The 23,386-nt window shown below is 43.1% G+C and overlaps 1 protein-coding gene across 3 annotated transcripts in view; it reads left to right on the top strand.

Moving 5' to 3' along the window:
• Positions 1–22,220, top strand: part of LARGE1 (LARGE xylosyl- and glucuronyltransferase 1) — a 278,913-nt gene extending 256,693 nt beyond the window's left edge. Inside the window, exons 13-16 of one of the 3 annotated variants that reach the window (XM_034063061.1) lie at positions 1,716–1,994; positions 12,288–12,434; positions 17,380–17,575; positions 21,159–22,220. In XM_034063061.1, coding sequence (XP_033918952.1) covers positions 1,716–1,994; positions 12,288–12,434; positions 17,380–17,575; positions 21,159–21,356 — 820 coding nt within the window. In that variant the 3' untranslated portion in view covers positions 21,357–22,220. The remainder of the gene's footprint in view (positions 1–1,715; positions 1,995–12,287; positions 12,435–17,379; positions 17,576–21,158) is intronic. The other 2 variants (XM_031050097.1, XM_034063062.1) reach the window with 2 other exon arrangements.
• Positions 22,221–23,386: the final 1,166 nt, after the last annotated feature.

Raw genomic sequence — 23,386 nt, 5'->3', positions numbered from 1 at the left:
GTGTGCCATTTAGGTAAGTTATGTATGCCATTTGTCCATTGCGTGGAGGCCTTGAAAGGCATTTTGCTGCCTTTCTTGCTAGGCAAGTATTCCATTTTTTAAAGGCTGCCCCTAAATCTGAGTGTTGATAAAGTGGAGTCTCCTGCTTAATAGGTTTCCAGTAGGCTGGAAAAAGGAAATAAAAAAAGGAAAAGTATTTTTATGTATTTATTATTTGTACAGTCAAAAGCCTAAAGCCTTCGCATACTTTTTGGATCTTTTTTATTGATTTGTGTTTCTAGTTCAGCTGTATGTTTCAGGCTGATAATAACCTTTGTTTCAATACTAGATAAAAAGAAAATAATGTACCAGGTGTAGACTAGCAAAGGTAATATCTCATAGCTAAGAAAAATGATTGTATCGTCTTGGATGTCATCACGATCATTCAGAAATGCAGGAAAAAAGCTATTAATGTTAAGTCGGAATGTGTGTTTGCTGGTATATCATTCCTTTCTGCTGCAAAGCTTAGAGAGATAGTTGGAGGGGAAATTATTTTCTCTGATTACAATGATGCAGAAAACTTTTCCTGTGTAAATTCTGTATAAATATTAATAGGAACAAACTAATAATGTGGATTTAGAAGGGAGAGAAGATAATCATGTTGCAGAGTCTACTCTTCCTAATTTTTAATAGAATATCTGACTGGGCTGCATAAGTTCATTTCGCTTTGTATTAACTCGAGAGGCTTTCTAATCAGTCCTTGCTGTATTTTTGGGTGGCATATCTTAATCTCTAGGCAATTTTCTATAAATTACCCAAAGTGCTTAAACAATTTTGACCAGCCTGGGTTTGATTTACATTTATGTATGAGATCTTTTGTTGTCATTTTCATCAATAGTATTGTAACTGCTGGGAGTTTTAAGAAATACACATCAATGCAACCTGTTCTGAAAATGATTTAATGACATTGAAGATACTGCTAGAGCATATACAAATTAGTAATATGATGTTTTTGTCTGAAATGTTATTTTGATATTCAACAGCAATAGTCTCTCCCTCCTTCCCTCCTTACTCCCTAAACACAGTAGATCCCACTTTTATTGATGTGTCATCCTTTTCCCCTTTCCCTGACAGCGAGGCTTCTTCTGATCTATGTAAATGTCTATATTCCCTTGACCTGTTCCTTTTAACATCTTTTAAGATCCAACTAACTGCCTCGAAAAAACCTGGGGAAGGTTTTCCTAAATAGGAGGTAAAATTATCTGTGTGTGTGTACATCTTTCTCTTCCACAAGTTTGTTGAGGAGTACTGTAGTAAGCTGAAAGTAGATCCTCATAGATAGATACCTGTAACTGCTCAAAGCTCACATCAGATGAAGTCATATCATCCATGTGGGTTTTCCAGCAGCATCAACACTTAAGGCAGCAAGGATGGTGTTGATTTCACCTAGCTTTAGTTATCTGAGTTGTGTTTGTGTGTATCTAAGCTAGAGCCATTTCTAGGTTTCCTTGTATTCAGTGGAGAGAAGAAGGCATATCTAGGGTGCCACCCATCTGTCTGGAAGGAGACATCAACTTATGTGAGGTTAACTGTGGTGTAGAAATACTCATTGCTTTCCACAGCATATGAAGTGACTCTCACTTAGAGACAGATACCCGCATTTGATCAGATGAACCCAGGCAAAGGGCCCCAGACAGGAAGATAGCCTTTTCTTATTCTCAACCTTCCTCTTTCAGGCTCCAGATGCTTGAAGCCATCTGCAAACACTGGGAAGGTCCAATCAGCCTGGCACTCTATCTTTCTGATGCAGAAGCCCAGCAATTTCTGCGCTACGCCCAGGGCTCAGAAGTACTTATGAGCCGCCACAATGTTGGCTATCATATCGTGTACAAGGAGGGCCAGTTCTATCCTGTGAATCTGCTAAGGAATGTGGCCATGAAGCATATCAGCACACCATACATGTTTCTGTCCGACATCGACTTCTTGCCCATGTATGGACTCTACGAGTACCTCAGGTAAATGTTCGGTGGAGGAATTCCCACTGTCACATGCATTTTCAGCCCCTCCACACACCATCCTTCTCCCACATTCCCAAAACAATGCAGTTTGAGCAGAACTGGAAGAGGCAACTGATAGATGTTTAAGTGCCTATAGCAAGCTGAGAGAGATTTTAGGGTAGAAGGCTGTAACTGGAAGGAAAGCAGTACAGTTACAAAAGAAAAATGTTGGGTTTAAATGTGAGTCGTGTTAGCCATCAGAGTAATTCCCTCAGAGCAGCAGAAGAATCAATTTGAAAATTGAACTGGACTAAGTATTATTAAATGTGCAAGAGCATCCTGTATTAGCAGAGATGTGAACTGGGCGATTTGCCTAAAAATCTGTGGTTCTTAATGTCAGTGACAGAAAAAAAACCATTCAAAGCATTACTGAATTTACTGTCCTCTGACACTCTTAATCCAGTTCTGTAACTTGAAAAGAAGGAGCTAGTCTAACCAGCTCTGAAATATGACTGCAGTGCCAGCACCTGTCAGGGCAAAATAGTTAGCATAAGGAAACTGGGAAGAGTAACCTCAGTGTGTATTGCATTATAATGAATGTGAGCAGGTTAGGCTGAGCAAGCTACAGACCTCTGATCCATTAACTGGGCTTTTTTTTAATGAAGACCTTTTTCCCCTGCAGAGGCCGGGCTTTTGAGGCCATCACGTAGAGCAAGGATGACACCCTGTGGCCATACAAGAGGATTTCAATTCCTTAGCTCTGACCAGTTTGCTTGTCATCTCTGTTCTAAAAGTTGTTCAAAATGTTCCCGTGAGGTGATACATTTCAGTCCATAGGTCCCGGGTTCTGAAGTGTAAAGGGAAATATGTATTCTGGTATAGTAAGCTTATGGAGGAATTCCTTTGTTTCAGGCTTAACAATTTAGTAAGCAGATTCTCTTTTCTCTCTCATATGGAGAATTAATTGCCTTTTTCAATGTCTGTGTCCAGGTACACGGTTAAATTTGCTATTGAGAGAGTATTGAGAGTAGGTTCCAGGGATACCATATGGCAGCCTTCCAGAACCAAAAGGGGGCCTATAAAAAAAAGATGGAGACAAACTTTTAGCAGGGCCTGTTGTGATAGTACAAGGGTTTTAAATGAAAAGAGCTGACATAAGGAAGAAATTTTTTACAATGGGGTTGGTGAAGCACTGGCACACGTTGTCCACTGAGGTGGTAGATGCCCCATCCCTGTAAACATTCAAGGTCGGGTTGGACAGGGCTCTGAGCAACCTGATGTAGTTGCAGATGTCCCTGCTTATTGCAAGGGGGTTGGACTAAATGGCCTTTAAAGGTCCCTTCCAAACCAAACTATTCTGTGTTTCCATGGCTTTAAAGACACTGTTTTTGATAATATGACTGAAGTTTTATCACACTGTGTCAGCTTGTTTCCCACTTAATTTAAGGATATTTCTTTTTGACCTCTGCTGTCAGGACTCCAAAGTAATTCTGTCCCTTCCACACATTATTTGTTTCAGGATATATGTAGGGACAGTTGTGGTTAGCTTCTCTGTTCCTCGATGTTACTGTTGCATATTGTTACACTTTTTCAGATTGATGCTGGACACAGTAAGGATGACATCTGTTGATACTGGCATGTAGTACTAAAAAAGAAGCTCATTCCTTCATACTGCTTCACAGTGCAGTTATGGGAGCCAACACTGAAAAGAAGAAAAACATAGACAAAATGATGTACCACAACATGCTTGAGATATTACAACCATAGAAATAATTCTTGTATGGTAATAACACATCACAGAACTAAATGCACAGTGACACCACTGATTGGTGCTGTTTCAGAAATAAAAAATAAACCCAACACAGATTCACACTGAAAGCTGTTGCATCCAAGATGTGTTACTCTACCAGCATTTGTGATTCCTGTACCACCTTAAATCTGTGAGTCTCAGTTGCCTGGGAATATTGAAATTGCTAATCTGCTACTGCCAACTTTTGAAAAAGGGGTTGGATTTTTTTTGCATGTGTTCTAGAGGCTTAGGTTGCTTTTTCAATAATAATTTTCATGAGCAAAACAGCAGGGAGGTGCAGTGAGAAAATTTTAAATACAGGTACCTTGTAGCTTTCTTCATTGTCCTCACTGCCTCTGCAAGTAGCTGGTTAGTGCTAGCTGTCTGAGTGGCAGTGATTGTTTGTTAGAGAGATGTACAAACGTTTTCATCTTCATTTCCTCAAATAGAGTAACCAGAAACAGACAGAAATAGTGTGGTTTTTTGGGGTATCGCTTTGTAAGATGAACCAGGCAAGTCGCTCGCACTGCAAGTTTACTTATTTATATATATGTAGTGTATGTTGTGTCTCTGCAGACAATATATTATCAAAAAGAAAGGAATTTTAAAAAACATTTTCACAATATATTGAAGGTATTGTTTGTGAAAGTTTACAGCCAGTTTTAAAGAAAGAAAGGTGGTCCCTCTAGTTCTCTGTTGCTAACACTTAGATTTTTGCTAATTGAGCTTGTTCACAGCTGCTAAGTAAGACCATTTCAATGCTTTTAATCTCCATCAAACCCCCTCCCTTACTCTTTTGTGAGGTACAAAAGGAATGTATCATTTCAAGACTTCCTGTTTAGGAAACTCAGACACTTTCATGGTCTGGCTGAGTGGAAATCTTTTGTCACCATCCCTCATTAGTTACTAAGGTAACCTTGTCATTGCCCCAGAAGTAAAAGCTCTTTCTGGTTGCTACAAGTAAGGTGTGTGGGTCATTCTAAAGGTTCTTCTAAGATAAAATAACTAGACAGGCTGCTTATCTACAGTTGTCACAGCTAGCATTAAAGTTCTTCCCTGACACATTTTGTGTAAAATATGCCCTTCACTTCCAGTGACACATTAGCATGATTGGGTGCTGACATCCAATCTTTAACCACAGGTTTTATACCTGTCCCTGCAGCATCAGTTGTGAAGTATTTCTGGTTTTTCTTCAGCATCTCAGCAAGAGACACATTTCATGTAGTGTCTCTTGGTTTTTATTTGTCAGATGTCTTTGTAGGCTATGCACTCATTCTCATTGCTTTTGCAGAGAGAAGGAACTTTCTAAGAATATGAATTCAACAACAGAGTGACAGCTCTCCAGTTCTTACCACAAACTCTGGGACTGCTGTATTCCTTGATCTCGAACTAACCACTTACTGAGTCCTGATGGTGGAAGTTGATTTTAATTAGTGGACCTTTTTCTTTTTCCCTGAATTCAGTCCTTTAGGATAAGGTTGCTAACCTTTCTGTGTTTGAGCTTCTCTATCCTCCAGAAATGGGCATGATATTACTATATGCCCCTATAATTATGAGAATTCTGTGTGATTTTTTGGAAAGGATTATGGAGTTGAAAAGATTGACACCAATATGCAGGAGTTCATTTAAGTGGTGAGGAGAGTCATAATTTAAGATTCATTTCTTCAAAGCTTTGCAAAAAATAGGGTTGATTAGTAAATTTAGAAATTTAACCTAACCTTCACTGTGTCAGAATGTCATACATCAGGTCGGAACACAGAGATGCCTGGGAAACGGTTTCCTGGACAACACTAGCAAAGAGAAAGCTCTTCGTAAAACCATGTATCTGTATTTTGGGGTGTGGGGGAAAAGGACAGATAAAGGAAAAAGGGTACTGAATCAATATTACTGAATCCACAACCAGCCCTCATTAAGATAGTGCAGGAATTAAACAGTTTACCCAATGTTAGTTTGCAAAATAACCTGGAAATTTTCCTATTCCAAGTACCACAGAACCAGTCAACCAGCAAATGGCACATCCACTGAAAACAAGATAAAAAAGTCACCCCATGGAAACGGAAAATAGCTTTGCTTTGAATAAGAAGAGGTTGTATTTTCAGCTGGTTGGTTGAGGAGCAGACCATCAGACAAGTCATCAGGAGAGAATGGAAGGTGTTCTTCATCTATCAAATCATCCTGCCATTACCATGTTTTACATGGCCTCTTTTGTCCTTTGTCACTCAGGTTGAACACCTAGATGTCAACACTGATTCCTTCTTCCACTTACATTAGTTCTTTATGTCATATAGTCCACATAAAAGGCAGGCTATACTACTCAGAGGTCAGTGCTACTGGACTTCTTGACTGAGTGTATCTCAAGTCCCAGCTTAGTTTTGGTGAACCCCTCCACTTTGACCTGCCTGGCGTGCACCTTAGATGCTTAACATATCTCTTGAAAATATTTCTGCAGAGATTACCCCACTATTTTCTTTCACTGTTAAAATACCTCTGCCAGTTCTCTGTTTGTATCTGTTACAAGCATCTTGCTTTCAGACCTTCCACTTACTTATCTTTTCATGTTGACCTTTGACAGTACAAATTATTTCATCCTTTTGTATCAATTTATTCCCTCTTTCTTTTGTTTGTCTTCCTGATGGTACTGTCATCTATTTTTGCCAACAGTTTTGCCATTGATGCCTATATTAAATTTGCAGATGACAAGAGTAGGGAGTGTGCAGAAAGGATTATTGATACCCACATTGCTTTTGTGTTTGTATACCATATCTTACAAAATTAGTCATATTCAGCACTAGCTTCAGCACAGCTTGCTCTGTCTGACAGTTTCTGCTGTTACCCTTCCTTGATACCTGTCATGGGTTCAGCTGTAACAGTTATTTTTCTTCCTAGTAGCTGGTACAGTGCTGCATTTTGGTTTCAGTCTGAGAACAATGCTAATAACACACCGATGTTTTAACTGTTGCTAAGTAATGCTTATGCTGGTCAAGGACTTTTCAGTCTCATGCTCTACCAGTGAGGAGGGCACAAGAAGCTAGGACTGAGCACAGCCATGTCGTGGTTTAAACCAAGTCCCCCAACTCCCTGAGAGTTAGGAAGGAGAATCCAAAGAATGTAGCCCCCACGGATTGAGATAAGAACGGTTTAATTGCTAAGGCATAACACAAAGCCCCTACTGCCATTCACTACTACAAATAATAATGATACAGCAAACAGCAAGTGAAAAGAATACAACACCCCACCAGCCACCGACCCATAACTCACTCCACCCTGCCCGGCCGAGCACCATGTGCTCCCTCCTCCATTTTTCTCCAGAGCTCTACCCCTCCAGCCTTCTCTTTCCCAGTATCCATCCTGGGCATCACGTGCTATGGTATGGAATACCTCATTGGCTAGCCTGGGTCAGGTGTCCTGTCTCTCCTTCCTCCCAGACTCCCCCTGGCTGGAAAAAACCTTGAACAAAAACACCCTCAAAACATGCTCAAACCATGACATTATCCACCCCTTATTCCATACCATTCACGTCATGCCCAGATCCCACATTTCCAATACACAATCACTCTTAAGTCCACCCCTCGATCATGAGACATCTCTATGTTGCATCTCTGGACTGATGGCCTGAAGTATCTGGGCCCACCAGGCTCAAAATTATTCACCGTCCCCTTCAGCAGTTCTACAGCTTGCTGCTGGGGACTCCATACAGCTGCCTTCCACCTCCAATGCTTCCAAAGCACTGGAGGGGCCCAGTGGATCAGATACCTGGACATACTGTCCCACATGCCCTGCCACTCATGACTGTCCAGCCTTGGGAACAGTCTCCTGGTGATCCTATATCCTTGTCTAACCCTAGACAAGACCCAAACCTGACTCTGCTTAACTTTTGGGATCAGACAAAATGGTTGTGGGTAGAACACACTCTGTGTCTGTACCACTATGCTGACCCCTATAACAATCAGCAGGCAGGTCCCAAGGGCACCCAAAAGCCATTCATAACCGTCAGAACTCTCAGGTGCTGCTGCTGCACTTGTCACTGGGGCTGATGTAGCTGCCCTGCTTGCCAGCTCTCCCACTATCAGCTTCTCTTCTCCCGAGTCCGGATCTTCCTCCTCTGCCTTGCTGGGAAGTGCTGCCTGGTCTCCTGTATCCTGCCGGGGCTCGGCGGGTGACTTCCGGGGAATATTCTCGGCCGCTGCGGGGTTCGGAACGGCGGCAGGACTCGGTTCCTCCTCTGCCTTGCTGGGAAGTGCTGCGTGGTCTCCTGCATCCTGCTGGGGGTCGGCGGGCGACTTCCAGGGGACACTCTCGGCCGTCGGAGGGTCGGGAACGGCCGCAGGACTCACCCTCCCCACAGCCTGATAACCCTGCTCAGCTACCGCCCTGCTCCGCTCCTCCCCCGCCTGCTCCCGCTGCTCTGCCACAGCCGTTTGGCTCCCCGTGCCGCTCTCCCTGGCAGCCTCAGCTGCCGGCAGCTCCCGGGGCCGCTCCCTCCTGGCTTCACGCAGCTCCACACAGACGACGACGAGGATAAGGACAAGGACGGCGAAGAGCAGCGGGACGGCCTGGTACAAGTTCAAGTCCACGGCCACGTCCATCCCCCCCTGCTGCCGGAGCCCCACTGTATTACAAGCCTCCGACACAAACACAAACACATCCAATCCATACACCAAGTACCCGGTAAAATCCCGAAACAGCGAGATCCAGAGAAAAACCTCTAAGAGCCAATAAATCAGCATTATGACAAGAGACCATAAATCCGCTCAGATCTGTTCTTATCTCAATCCCTCGGGCCCCACGTTGGGCGCCAAAAATGTCGTGGTTTAAACCAAGTCCCCCAACTCCCTGAGAGTTAGGAAGGAGAATCCAAAGAATGTAGCCCCCACGGATTGAGATAAGAACGGTTTAATTGCTAAGGCATAACACAAAACCCCTACTGCCATTCACTACTACAAATAATAATGATACAGCAAACAGCAAGTGAAAAGAATACAACACCCCACCAGCCACCGACCCATAACTCACTCCACCCTGCCCGGCCGAGCACCATGTGCTCCCTCCTCCATTTTTCTCCAGAGCTCTACCCCTCCAGCCTTCTCTTTCCCAGTATCCATCCTGGGCATCACGTGCTATGGTATGGAATACCTCATTGGCTAGCCTGGGTCAGGTGTCCTGTCTCTCCTTCCTCCCAGACTCCCCCTGGCTGGAAAAAACCTTGAACAAAAACACCCTCAAAACATGCTCAAACCATGACAAGCCAGGACACCTGTCCCAAACTAGCCAAAGGGGTGTTCCATACCATAGCACATCATGCCCATTATATAAACTGGGGAGAATCACCCAGAAGGGACTAATCGCTGCTCGGTTCGGGCTGGGTATTGATCTGTGGGTGGTGAAAAATTGTACTGTGCATCACCTGTGTTTTCTGAGCTTTCATTTCTTCTCTTGTTGTTTGCTATTGTTATTGTTGGTATTCTTTCTGTTACCACTATACTTTATCATAGTTACTCGACTCTTCTCATCTCAACCCATGGGGTTTACATTCTTCTGTTCTCCTCCCCATCCCTCCTGGGGCTGGGGGAAATGGAGGGGTGAGTGAACTGCTGTGTGGTCCTGAGTTACCAGCTAGGCTTAAACCACAACAGTACCTATACCTGCTTCAGCTTTGTTCAGCTTTGGACTATGAACACTGGTGGACAGGATTGTCTCTTCCCCCTTGACAGTGCCAAGCACATCAAGGCCTTCATTTTTGCCTGGGACTTTTGAGCTCCCCATCAAATAAAGAGACAGTAAGAGCCATAAATGGAAGCTGCTATTTTCTTGCAGAGCCCAAAGGGTGAGCATCACTGCAAATGTTACTTGCTCCTTCGAGAACTGAATCCCCAAAGCTGTATCACTCAAGTCTGATAGATTGCACAGAGATCAGAAAGCCTGAGATTTTGGAAGAGAAAGTATGTCAGTTTCCCCTGCTCTCAGAAAAGGTGTGAAGGGGGAGAAACATTAACAGCATCATAAAGACTAGATGCTGGCACTACTCAATGATTCTGGAAGGTCATGGAGGCTGACTGTGAAGGAGTGGTGAGGGAGAAGGTAGTGAAGGAAGTACAAAAAAGTTACAAGATGCTGTTAAAATCCTTCAGTTGTGAAAAGTTCACTGGAATATAGCATGGCTTCTTTAAACAATGCAAACTTTACAGTAAGGTGCTGAGAACAGACTTCTTTTTATAGAAAAGGCCTATAGGGTGGTATGAATTCTCTAAACTTCAGGATTTATTAAACAGCCCTGCTCCTCTTCTTTTTCTCTGATAGCAATATAAATGAATTTTAGATATTCTGGGCCAAGAAAAGTGGTTTGTTTGGTTCTTCTGTTATTATGACAGTGATCCCAATTCCTTCATCTTATAAGGCTGCAGAGAGTTTGCTTCTTGTCAACATTGTCCTTGATTGCTTGTTGCAATAACATAAAAATCAGGACAGTGAGTCCTGTTAAAGGGAACTGACTTTGGCAGGGAGAGAGAGGCATATTTCTCATACAAAATATGAAGATAGTGAAAGGAAAATTGAGACAGTTATTTCTAATGACAAGCACAGTAAAATTCAGTTTGGGGATAGAAAAGTAACTTTCTTTTTCTGTGGGTTTTAGTTTGTTAGGAAAGAATAGACTGAATACATCTGGCAGGCAGGCCATAAGATCACTAATTCCTGGCTCCATGACTGGTGTCAGAGTCTGAATGTTGGGGGTTTTGACCGTGGGTTAGTTTTCACAGCACCAGGCCTGCAGGCAGCAGATGGCGTATGCCTGTCCCAAAGTGGGAAAAGGATTCTAGCCCAGGAGCTAGCAGGGCTTATAGAAAAGGCTTCAAACTAGTTTCAAAGAGGGAAAGGGATAACACCAGGCTCACTAGATGTGATCTAGGGGATAGCGTGCTGCTGTTGAGTCCACATCCACAGGGCAACTTAAATGCATTTATGCCGATGCCCACAGCATGAACGACAAACAGGAGGAGCTGGAAGCCATTGTGCAGCAGGGAAATCATGACATAATCACCATCATAGAAATGTGGTGGAATGCTTCGCATGATTGGAGTGCTGCAATGGAAGGCTATAGGCTCTTCAGAAGGGATAGGCAGGGAAAAAGATGTGGTCGGGTTGTGTTGCATCAACTGCCTTGAACTTAAAGCTGTGAGTGAGAAGGCTGAATGTTTGTGGGTAAAGATCAGGGGGAGGCCAAGCAAGCAAATATCCAAGCAAATAGGAGTCTGTTATAGACCACCCAGCCAGGATAAAGCTATGGATAAAGTATTCTTCAAACAAGTAGGAGTAGTTTCATGATCCCTTGCCCTTGTTCTCTTGGAGGTCTTCAGTCTACCAGATGTTTGCTGGCAATACAACACAGAAGAGAAGAAATAATCCAGGAGGTTCTTGGAGGGTGTGGAAGATAACTTCCTAACCCAGCTGGTTAGTGAGCCAACTAGGGGAGATGCCTGGCTAAATCTGCTGTTCACAAACAGAGAAGGACTGGTGGGTGATGTGATGGTTGGAGACCATCTTGGGCAAAGCAATCATGAAATTATTCAATTTTCACTCCTTGGAAAAATCAGGAAGAAGGTCAGCAAAACCTCCACCTGAGATTTCCAGAGGGCTGACTTTGACCTGTTTAGAATGGTGGTTAGCATATTTTCTTTGGAAGCATTACTGAAGGACAAAGGGTCCAGGAAGGCTGGACACTCTTCAAGAATGATATACTTATGGCACAGGAGCAGGTGGTCCCTATGTACTGAAAACCAAATCAGCAGGAAAGAGACCAGCCTGGCTGAACAAGGAGATACTGCTTGAACTCAGGAGAAAAAAGAGAACTTATCACCTGTGGAAGAAGGGACTGTCACCCCAGGAAAAGTACAGGGATGTTGCTAGGTTATGTGGAGAGAAAGTTTGACAGGCAAAGGCACAGATGGAACTAAATTTGGCCACTGCTATAAAAGATAATAACAAGTACTTTTACAAATAATAATGTTCATGAGAGCAAATATCTGGTCTATAGTAGTGTTCAGGTAACACTCCCCTTGCAGGACAGATAGAGCTCTAAAGCAGAGGTAAAAAGCAAGTATGATGGCACAGCCTAGCACAGAGAACAGCTGGGCTGAGGTGCAGCCAAACTTTCCAGCTTGTGAAATCCCACTGAATCCTGAATAAATCTCATTTTTTTTAGAGCTTCATTGACTGGGCAGCTCTTTCCCATATATTATTAATATTCAGCTATGTTTCTCTTAAAGGGGTGGTCAATTGGTTGTGCTTAGAGTGCTAGTTCAGTCCTGTGTACCCCTGGACATGCAGGGCATCACTGCTCAGTCAAACATACAAGTTCTTTTTGAACTCTGTTCTTCCTGCTCAGAAGTAGCGCCCTTAGGAAAAATACAAGCCATAGTTACATTTACAGTATCAAACTGCCCATTCTCTGTGCTTTATTTTGAAAAGCCAAGCAATTTGCTCTGTTTACAATTTTCCTGCTTTTATTTGTTGTTTCTCTTTGCCAGGAAGTCTGTCATCCAGCTCGACCTGGCTAACACCAAGAAAGCTCTGATTGTACCTGCTTTTGAGACCCTACGTTACCGCCTCTCCTTCCCCAAGTCAAAAGCAGAGCTGCTCTCTATGTTGGACATGGGAACCCTCTTCACTTTCAGGTAGTGGAAAGTACTTTTGTTGAATGTGTGGTCATGATCGCTAAAGAGATCCCTCATGTGACCAAAAATAATTTTTCTCTGCTGGTTTGTTCATTTCCTCACTGAGTTATTGGAAAAAACAAATGCAGGCTTGTCATGTGCTCTTTCAAAGTGTGAAACAGCTGCTTAGATAGCTGGAGTTTCTCAGTGCAGAGGTAAAAGTGTACTCTGACTAAAAGTTGAGAAGTGAGGAACACCTAAATTTGGAGCTCCTCTCTGAAGCAGGTACCTTTTATGACCGTGAACCAGTAATTTCTATTATCTGCCAGACTCTTTAGTTTTAAAATGCAACTACCAGGGTTAACTGTCTCCTGGGTGTGTGTGTGGTAAGGTCTGATTAGCAGACATTTGTAAAGCATCTCAGTGATGGGAAGAGTACAATATGGCCTTATGATGTTGCACAGAGAGGGGGCTTAGGAGACGTGCGTTCTCTTCTCAGTTCCACTACTGCCCTGCTGGGAGATGGTACACGAATCAGTTCGCTTTCTTACATCTCTGTTCTCCATCTCTGAAATGCAGGTAACAATGTTCACCTCTCCTTTTTACAGTATTTTGGGATCTAGAGATAAAAACTCTGAAAAAGCTAGGTATTATCCATGGCCAGTGGAGCTCTGTATCACCTTTCCCATCCTTTTCTTTAGAGCTTTCCTCACACTCCCATTGTGTGTATTGCACACCTCTCTTTGCAGCAGCCACCCTTCCCTCATGTGGCTGCATAGCAAACACCCTGGTGAGCCTGGAAAACAATCCTGACACTGCCTCTACCACTGACCGACTTGAAATAGAAACTTAAGGCATGCCGCTCTCTGGAAAATGACTTAAGAATACTGACAGAGCAAGTGCCGTTCATTCTTTATGCCGTACCATCGTTCCTTAACAAAGACATACAAATTAACAAGAGATTTGTTGATAGAATGACTATGTTCTATGAAATTACTGTTTCCCCCATAGTTGAAAGAAAAATATTTTTCCAGTGGAAAATACCACCCTCAGGATTTTCAGATGCTACATTCCACCAACAATCAAATTTTCAACTTGCATTGCAGTGGGCTTCCACTACAGATTTTATCCTCAAGCTATACAGCATGTTGGCATGTTAGGTACACAGACAGATTTGCAGGTCCTTTCTCAAGCCTCACTTAGGCAAAACTGTCTTTAACATCAGTGCAAGTTTTGCCAGAGCAAGGTTAAATAAGAACTGAAGGACATGCGATCTGTAGCTGGTGTTCTTATTAATGTAGGACACAATTTGCAAATGCTTCCCAAGTTTACTTTCGCTCATTTCATTGCTCAAATCTATCAACAGCCACAAAGCAGCTGTGATCTGGGCTGAGATTTTCCACGTTCAAGGTGCTGTAATAACGCTGTAATTCAAGGCTGAGCGGGTGGGAGTGAGCTGGGGAGGACTGCTGTGACAGTGATTGCTGAAAGTGCCTGCAGCATCCCAGTCCCTCATGCCACGTGGTAGATTACAATCTTTTCCTCACTGAAATTGCTTTTGCCACCTCTTTTCCAAATGGTGACCTTTCCTAGCTCTGGGCAGCTAAGAAGTACAAAAAAGCTCTCAATTACATCCCCCAGTCACCACCAGGAGAAAAGGGAAAACAGGAGCATCTGTGGCTTGCAAGGTGTGCTGTGTGGAAATCCTCCACAGAAGCAGGTTGCTCTGTGCCAGTTTCCTAGCTTTGTTTAAGATGAAACATTTGATCCAGAGTCGTGGGTATGTTTTTTTCCAGTTGTTTTCCATAATCTACGGGAAACAAATTCATCAGCACTTCACTGAAGTTAAATGACTTTGTTTGGATTTGCCAAAATTGCCAGTGGTAGAGAAAAATACATTGTTCACAATTTTCAGGAAGTTCTGGGAGTCAGTAAGTGCAGCCTTTAAATTTGATGAGTATTTAAATCTTGAGTGACAAGGGCCTGAGCAGGAAAATTAGATTTATTAATTTGTCCTGGGAGATGGAAGTTCAGTACAGACAGTGAACCACATCCCACAGCTGCATCTCTGAGAGTAAAGTCTGTTGGAAATGACTCACTCTTTTGTAGTAACTTCCTCTGTATGGACACCCATGTAATGGTCTCTGTATATCTTACTGTGCAGTACATGTCATTTGGTGATCGGCCATTTGCCATGATCCAGCTCCAGCAGATTATATGTGTGTATGTATATATGTAGACTTGTATATATTGTATGTACCGATACGTATGGAATCCTAAACTCTCACAATTCTTGTTTCCAGTCTCATTAATCCTTTATAATTGTTGTGCACACACCTCATTTGAGCATTATGTACTCATTTTTCTCTTCATCCTGACCTTAGCCATCCTTTTGTCTTCCTCTTTCCCTCCACTCACATCTAGAACACCTCTGGTATTATTTTGTTCAGTACAATCCAATCTATTCCTTCCTTTCTATTTTGTTTCATCTCTCCAATCTCATTTCCATATTTTCCCCTCACTTACTCTTCCCATTTTTTTTTCCCTGCCGGTCAGCTCCCTCGACTCACAGAGATTATACCTGAGCAGTTGCAGCAGCTTACACTGATTTCCCTAAAAATGGTGGAAAGAAACTGCTGGGTTTTATGGTTGGCATCCCGTTTCCCCCATGTTTAAATCAGTAGGAGAGTGTTACTAGAACAACAGTAGCACTTGACTGCTTCTTTCCAGGGATCTCTCAATTAACTGGAGTTTGTATGGGGCTTTGAAGACACAAATCACTTTAGAAATGTTTAGTAGTCATTATTACGCGTGACCAGCAGGTCAAAGGAGGTGATCCTGCGCCTCTACTCTGTTCTCGTGAGACTTCATCTAGGTTGTTGTGTGCAGTTCTGATGTCCTCAACATAAAAAGGACATGGAACTGTTGGAACAAGTCCAGAGGAGGCCACGAGGATGATCAGGGAACTGGAGCACCTCCTGTATGAAGACAGGCTGAGAAAGTTGGGGCTGTTCAGCCTGGAGAAGAGAAGGCTGCGTGGAGACCTCATAGCAGCCTTCCAGTATCTGAAGGGGGCCTATAGGAATGACGGTGAGGGACTATTCATTAGGGGCTGTAGTGACAGGACAAGAGGTAACAGGTTAAAACTTAAACAGGGGAGGTTTAGATTGGATATAGGGAAGAAATTCTTTACTGTTAGGGTGGTGAGGCACTGGAATGGGTTGCCCAGGGAGGTTGTGAATGCTCCATCCCTTGCAGTGTTCAAGGCCAGGTTGGACGAAGCCTTGGGTGATATGGTTTAGTGTGAGGTGTCCCTGCCCATGGCAGGGGGGTTGGAACTAGATGATCTTGAGGTCCTTTCCAATCCTAACTATTCTATGATTCTATGATTATTATTATTACCATAATTAATTTCAAAATGCTGGAGGTAGGATTTTGGAAGATAAAGCATCCTTCACAATCCCATATAATTTTAAACCCCACATTGTGATAATATTTTTTTCCTGGCATAGATAGTTGCCCATTAGTGACTAGGTCGGTTACTCACTTGTTTTCAAGAGACCATGAAAAGGGATAGGCTTTTTGGGGATGATTGCAAAGGGCATTAAGCATTGTAAGCATCTTTGTGAATCTAGCACTCTTTTCTAATAATCTCTGGAGAATTAATGCACTGTCATTTTCTTTTAATACAGAAAGGCTGTTTTTCCAGGTCTTTGAGCGAGATAACTGAAAGTGATGCAACCTGTTTACAGTTTAGAAATGCAGCCTTCAAAGGGCCATACGTAACTGGGACCCTGGTGCTATACTAATTATTCTGCCTTCCTGACTGCCCCTGAACAAGAGTAGTCAGCACCTCTCTCTATTTTTCCTGTTACAAGCCATACAAATATACAGTCCTAGTGAAAACTCCTGGGTGTGATTTTGCATCCCTGCTTTTAGCAATGACCCCCAATGTTATGAGAATTTCTGGGGTTGAAACATTACCTCAGGTCTTAATTCTGAAAAGATTTAATGCTCAAATCTCATCACTTGTAGTGCAAATCATCCCTGTGAATTCAGTGTACCTTACATTATGAGTTGGCAGGGTGTTTGTTTTGCCCCTTCTGTTACACGTCTCTGAGCATTGTAATACAGATGGCCAGCTATGTCTTTCATTATTTAATCTAAGAGTCTGCAGAAAGAGCCTGTCTCATTGATTTTTAGAAAGTGTAAGAAGAAGTGGGTGAGAGAGTCATTGACCCTGGCACTAATGGGGTGCATTCAAGCTGTGCTTGGAAGAGACCTGCTGTGACCTAAACAAGATTAGTGAAGTATAAAAGGATCTTTTTCTGTAAATCAAATTGATTACCTTACTAAGGATCACATGGGTACTCCCCACAGTGTAGAAAGTACAGTAGAAAGCTTTTATGTAATATTTTACTTATTAATTTAATTATGCACTTTGGCTCCTGCCATCATAATCACAGTAACTAATAAAACAGAACATCTATCCAGGGCTGCAGGTGTCTCTCATACAAATTACAAAATTACATATAAAACAAATAGTGAATAGTGTGGTGTAGAAGGAAATAGCTAATTTTAGTGACCTTATCTGAGCTGCAGACTTTCACACTGATTTTAGAGCACTGATACAGCCACTTGGTTGCTAGTTACAAGCCACAGCACTTTGTAGTGCAGATGAACTGCCTGCGTACTTTGTAATTGTTTCTCATATTAGCATTAGGTAGTGTTTTCACACTATCCTTCACCAACTAGATGTGTTTAAGCATTGAGTACATAGAGGCTCTGGGAAGCATGCTGGAAATAGTCCTAGAAATTGCCTCCACTCTGTCTTAAAAATGATGATGTGAACTGTATGCTAATGTCCTTATTTTTGAGCGTTTCATCTAACAACATTTTGTTTCCTCGCCAAGATGCATTCTATCTAATTGCCACCCCGCATCCATGCCGTTTATGTCTGTTTAAGGTATCACGTCTGGACGAAAGGGCATGCGCCAACGAACTTTGCCAAGTGGCGAACAGCCACCACCCCCTACCGTGTCGAGTGGGAAGCAGACTTTGAGCCATACGTTGTTGTGAGGAAGGACTGCCCAGAGTATGACAGGCGGTTTGTTGGATTTGGCTGGAACAAAGTAGCTCACATCATGGAACTGGATGCACAGGTGAGGAGACAACACCTGCATATCTCACCCAGCGGCTAGGCAGGAGGGTTGTTAAAATGAAATCAGTGCTCTGTAGAAAGGCTTTGCATCACCGAAGTACTCATCTGGCCTTACTGAGCTCCTGAACGAGTGCCTCTTGAGCTGGGAACACTCAGCTTAGTCCTTGTCAAACATTAAAAGCAGAACTAAGTCTAAGTTAGTTTAATTGTCAGTACTGAGAAAGTTGTTTTAAAGTGACACAGTCCCTTCAATGTGCACCTCCTGCCTAGCAGTGTGCCTGAGCACTGCAGCACATTTGTGAGTCTTATAACCTGCTAGGGGATCCACAGACTCAGCTGGAAGTCTTTTCGGTTAAACAGAGGTTAGTGAGTCCCAAATGCTAATTTAGAATTCAAAAAGCAATCTCAAATTTAATCCAAAGCAAGCTTCTTCGATTTCTGGCCTGGATTTGCAACGCATCTCTGCAAAGCCAAGGACTTTGCCTTTCGACATTTGCATTCTGGTTGTGGAGCAGCCTCCAGAGGATCTAGCTACTTGGTTCTTGGGCTACCTCCCTCTTGTATCTGTGACTTGGGATGGAATTATTGGGCAAAATATATAAGAGTAAGGATGATGCAGAGAAAGCTTGCGAGTCTCAGCACTAGAGCTCTCAGTCCCTGCCACTGACCTAAATCTTAGGGTCTGGCAGTGACTATGGCTCCGTGCGAGCCTGGTGCTGCTGCTTTCACTGAAATGGCAGGGTTTGCATCTCGCTGCTGTCCTTGAATTTGAAGCTAACCACTGTGGTACTCAGCAGGATTTGTTATAGCATTTCTTTATAGTTTGTGTTTTTGTTTATAGTTGGGAGTTTTTGTTGGTTTCAAACCTAGGTTTTGAACTAGTAACATTTCATGCTAACCAAAAAGCATGAGGTTTGACCATCTATATACTCCTGTGGTAGCTTCTGCTATGGATCTGGAAGAGGGCTGATTCTTCTCAACTCTTAACAGTTTATGTGAAGCATAAAGCATACAGCAAGTTACTAGGAAATTGTGTCTGGGGTGTGGGCCCTTTGTGTGCAGGCATGTTTGTGGGAGGCATATTTCCTACTGCTTACAAAACCACATGGTCACCTTGCACTGGCAGCCTTTTGCCCTGTTTGTAGAAGGGCATTCCCAAGGAATTTGTACCTACTTAGGTTGAGAAAAAAAATTATGACAGACTAGAAAAATAAAGCCCCTTATATTATCATTAATAATAACACTTTGCTCTGCTATAGCACTTTAATTTTCCAATGCACTTTCCAAACACTAATCATTTAACCATCAGTTGTGGAGAGTGCTAGGGTAATGATATATTATTTGTTAATATGGGTAACAAGGCTTTATGTTCCCACTGCCAGCTCTCATCTAGCACTCACAATTTAACTCTTCTGTTCAGAGATGTTTGCCCAGCATACAGATTTACACATGGGAAAATGGAACATTTTGCAAAGTTGTTCATCATGTAGATATTTTAAAAAGCCATTGAGTTGGAGCTAGCTCTGGGGAACTGTTTTTCTCACTCTTCCAGCCCTAAAAACATTCTCACATTGAAAAGAAGCTTAATTTCCATCATGGGTAGCAACATGGATGTTGGCCTGTTATCCCACAGAATCAGCCTGGAGAGGATCTGGAATCACATAGCTACATCCCCATATGGCATTCCTCTGCTTCAGGGTGTCCACAGATCAGGTTGCTGCCAGCCGCTTGGCTGGTTTCATTACCAGCCACATACCAGAGCAGCTTCTCAATTGAATTATTTCACTGCTCCTCACAACTGCAGTGTCTGTCAAGAGGACTGTTTCATTTTCCTTACCAAGGACCTGTGCCACTGCCATTCTTCAGAGCAGCACACTCTGTGGGAGTAATCATCATTATTACTTGGGGGGCATGTAGATGTTCACTGAGCTGGATGCTGTCCAAATACATAGATAATGACAGTGTCCATCAAAGAATTTATAACCTGTGAGATAGGCACAGAGGTTCCTGCAGGTGCGTTGCTTTGTCCATAAATGTTTCCATGTAATAGAGATGGATCATTAGGAAGCCTTTCCCTGTTCTTCTAGTGACTGTGGAACTAGACTGTGAGCATCCCTTTCCCCAGGACCCTAGCCCAGCATCTTTCAAAGAGGCTTATTAGCAGCAGACTCATACAAGTTTTTGGAAGGCTGTAGGTGCCTGAAGGATTTTCAGAAGGATGGGAGCGTTGCTGTGCTGAACAGTTTACACTACAGAGCGTAGACAGTCCCTGAACTGCAGGATTACAGACTTGAAGTGCAAACAGAGAGCAAAGATGGTAGGAGGGGAGTGGGTCTTTTTCTGCAGCTTCAGCTCTTAGTTTTAAGGTCTTGTAAAGACTTATTTTATAGTTTGTAGTTTATCAGCTCTCCTCCCTTTATCATGCCAGCCTTTTATTTTGCATTTGGTTCCCCATTAATTCCAAGTGTTTTCCAGCTAAATAAGTTCTGCCTGTGAGCATCAAGATTATTTTGCTCTTGCTGTACGTTCATCACCCCAAACAGAAGCTCAGAGGGGCCTATTACCATATATGACAGCATTGTAATTTGGCACAAAGATTTGCCACTTCAGCACTATCTGGCAGGAAAGAGGCATTCCCATAATAAGAAAGGAGCAGCCATAGAGCTGCATCTGCACCTAGCTGTCCAGTACATGCTGCTGTTTCATAGGTGTCTCTGAGAAGGTGCTGCAGCCTTAGCTACACTTTGGGGTCACCAGTACCACTGCCTGAGTTGAGATATAGCTCCACATTGCATTCTGCTCAGTTTTTTCCTTTTTATTTGGGCTTTATTTTGAGCTGTGTTGCTCAAACACTTGGTTTCTGGTAGCACTGTAACCCAGCAGCTTTTAGTCTTTTCTGGGTTGATCATGTTTGATCCACTAACAACTTTCCTGGGCAGCTTGTTTCCAGTGCCTCGCCACTCTCACAGTAAAGGATTTCTTCCTAATATCTAATCTAAATCTTCCCTGTTTAAGTTTGAACCTATTACCACTTGTCCTATCACTATAGTCCCTGCTGACAAGACCCTCCCAGCATCCCTATAGGCCCCTTCAGATACTGTAAGGCTGATATGAGGTCTCCACGCAGCCTTCTCTTCTCCAGGCTGAACAGCCTCAACTTTCTCAGCCTTTCTTTCTACGGGAGGTGCTCCAGTCCCCTGATCATCCTTGTGTCCCTCCTCTGGACTTGCTCCAACAGCTCCATGTCCTTCTTATGTTGGGGACACCAGAACTGCACACAGTGCTCCAAGTGAGGTCTCACAAGAGCAGAGTAGAAGGCCATCAGGCCTGCCTTTTGTACCATTTCCCCATTATTTGGCTTATATGGAGTAAAATATTGTAATATATAAAGTAGATCTTTCATAAAACCAAGCAAAATCAACTTTAAAAAGAAGGCTTATTTGTCGTATCTATATGAGTTTGTAATTTCTGAGACTCACACTGCACTGTTGTGTGATGGAGCATGTATGACTGTGGAGGTATGGCAGAGATGTGTTACAAGGGGGCTCGGGGACATCCTCACAGCCACTGTCTTTCTCCCCCAGGAGTACGAGTTCACGGTGCTGCCCAATGCCTACATGATCCACATGCCGCACGCCCCCAGCTTCGACATCACCAAGTTTCGCTCCAACAAGCAATACCGCATCTGTCTCAAGACCCTGAAGGAGGAGTTCCAGCAGGATATGTCACGCCACTACGGCTTTGCAGCCCTCAAATATCTCACGGCAGAGAGCAACAGCTAGCACAGCAGAGCCCGTGTGAGGGAAATAGGGACACCCGAGGGAGGAGCCGCTCAACGTTTGGGGTCTTCAAACCTCAAACCGAGAAACACTTTCTGGTTTTATATCATACTCGGCAGTTCTAACAGTAGAAATTTGAAGTGAAATGTCTTCAAACTATGCTCATTCATCCCTTCCCCAACTGCCCCAGGCCTTTCAGCTTTAGCATTCACGAGGTGTCAGTGAGAGGAGTCGGCCACACAACCGCCATGCCAACGGAGCTGGGGACTGGGCTGGGGCTGGGAATGCACTCTGCTCTGTTACCTGCAGAGCAAAGACAGACCTTCAGAATATAGGATTTCATGTTGCTATTTAATAATTTGACATGCTTTTTATCTGTAAAGGAAGATCTTCGGGTCGCTGTCCTGTGAATTTCAAATCTGCACTACTCTAGAAGGGAACTCTCACCTGTGAACTTTCACAGGGGCTCTGTTACCATGGATGACCTTGTTAATGCAGGATGAGCCAAAGGTCTGAATTAGCCTTGAAAACAAAGGGGACGCTTATACAGTACTGCACTCCAGAGAAGGTGTGTTAACTGGCTTAGGTGTATACATGATACCAGTTGGTCTTTTACTCTCAAATTAGTTGTTTTATCAGAAAAATCCCCTATACCCCACCCTGCCTTTTCCCAGTCCTAAATGCTGCTCCTTTCCTTGCCAAGGAAATATCTCTGTTGTGTTTCTTTCCCATCTTCAGTTCTGGTGGTCCAGTAAAGAAGATGAGTAAGCTCTGCCAGAACATGAACAAAACTTGTCAGTGTAAGGTTTGTTTTCACCAGAGCAACTTGTTTGTGTGTGTCTCATAAAATAAAGGGCCTGGCTGAAACTCTTTATCCTTTTTTAGGCAAGAACTGGCTTTTGCCTATGAGGCACATTGTGCTGGGGGGATATTGATTTGTAAGATTATTTCAGTGCATGCCCATCTGTGAAGGCATTGGGCCTTGGGCTTTAAGTGGACTTCTCTGATGAACAGGGAATATAAACACAACAACTAGTAGCCTTGGTGCTCTCCTGCTGCCTGTTGCAAGGTCTCAGAACTACTTCGTTAAAGGAGTTTATAATTAAAAGGAGCAGAACTGTTAGGAAAAAACTCCCCATTTGAGGGGGAGGAAGAATGTGCTGGGAATCTGAGTGTGAGTGTTTGCTTGAACGTGGGCTGGTCAAGTTCACAACTTTGGTACACACAGGAAAATGCTGGTGGGCGGACAGGAAACCTAACAAGCAAAATACAGAAATCAAGACACTGGACTTTTTACCATTTTCTTTATTCTTCAGTATTAATGTTGTGTTTACATGGGATGCAGAGATGAGGTTTAATGCACTACCCCTTGCAGGGCTATTTGTAATTTCTGTTGCAATGTTAATAGAGAAAGCAGAAACAACTCAGTGAGAAATGCGTCTGTCTCCTTACCCCAGATCCCCATACAACCACGGTACCAGTACCACTGCCTGTGTTGGGAAATGGATCCACATTGTGTTCTGCTCAGTTTTTCCCCTTTTGTTTTTCAGCCACTGGACCTTCTACTTTCCTCCCCACCTCATCTCTCTAGAGCTTGGTTTTATTTCTAACCTGACATTTCATGAGAGCTTTCTGTTATGGTGGAAACCACGTGGTTAAACCAGACATTTAAACTACAAATATCAGTTCATCATGCTGTGTATATGTAAGAAAAGCCAAAAAAGGCGACTTCTTTGACAAGAAATAAAAAGGGGCGGGAGGCTGTGTGTAATTTTCACTTTATCCCCTGGGAGTGTTGGCTGCATAAGAATACATCGCTGTATAATTTTCCAAAGTGCTTTTCTTCTGTTCTTAATGGCTTTGTGGAAAGATTTACATAAAAACCTGGGAAGAGCTGGGAAGAAGTGAAATGAGTGCTCAGTCCTGGCTAAAATATGTTCTTTTAAAAACCCCAAAATCTTAACTACCCAAGTCCTGTATTACTCACCATTGAGGGCCAAGGTCACTGTGCATATTGAGAATGAGAACCCTGT

This window comes from Melopsittacus undulatus, chromosome 5, assembly GCF_012275295.1.
Source record: "Melopsittacus undulatus isolate bMelUnd1 chromosome 5, bMelUnd1.mat.Z, whole genome shotgun sequence".
In the NCBI taxonomy this organism is placed as follows: domain Eukaryota; kingdom Metazoa; phylum Chordata; class Aves; order Psittaciformes; family Psittaculidae; genus Melopsittacus; species Melopsittacus undulatus.
The sequence above is the reverse complement of the archived record's forward strand: the minus strand, read 5'-3'. Positions and strand labels throughout refer to the sequence as shown.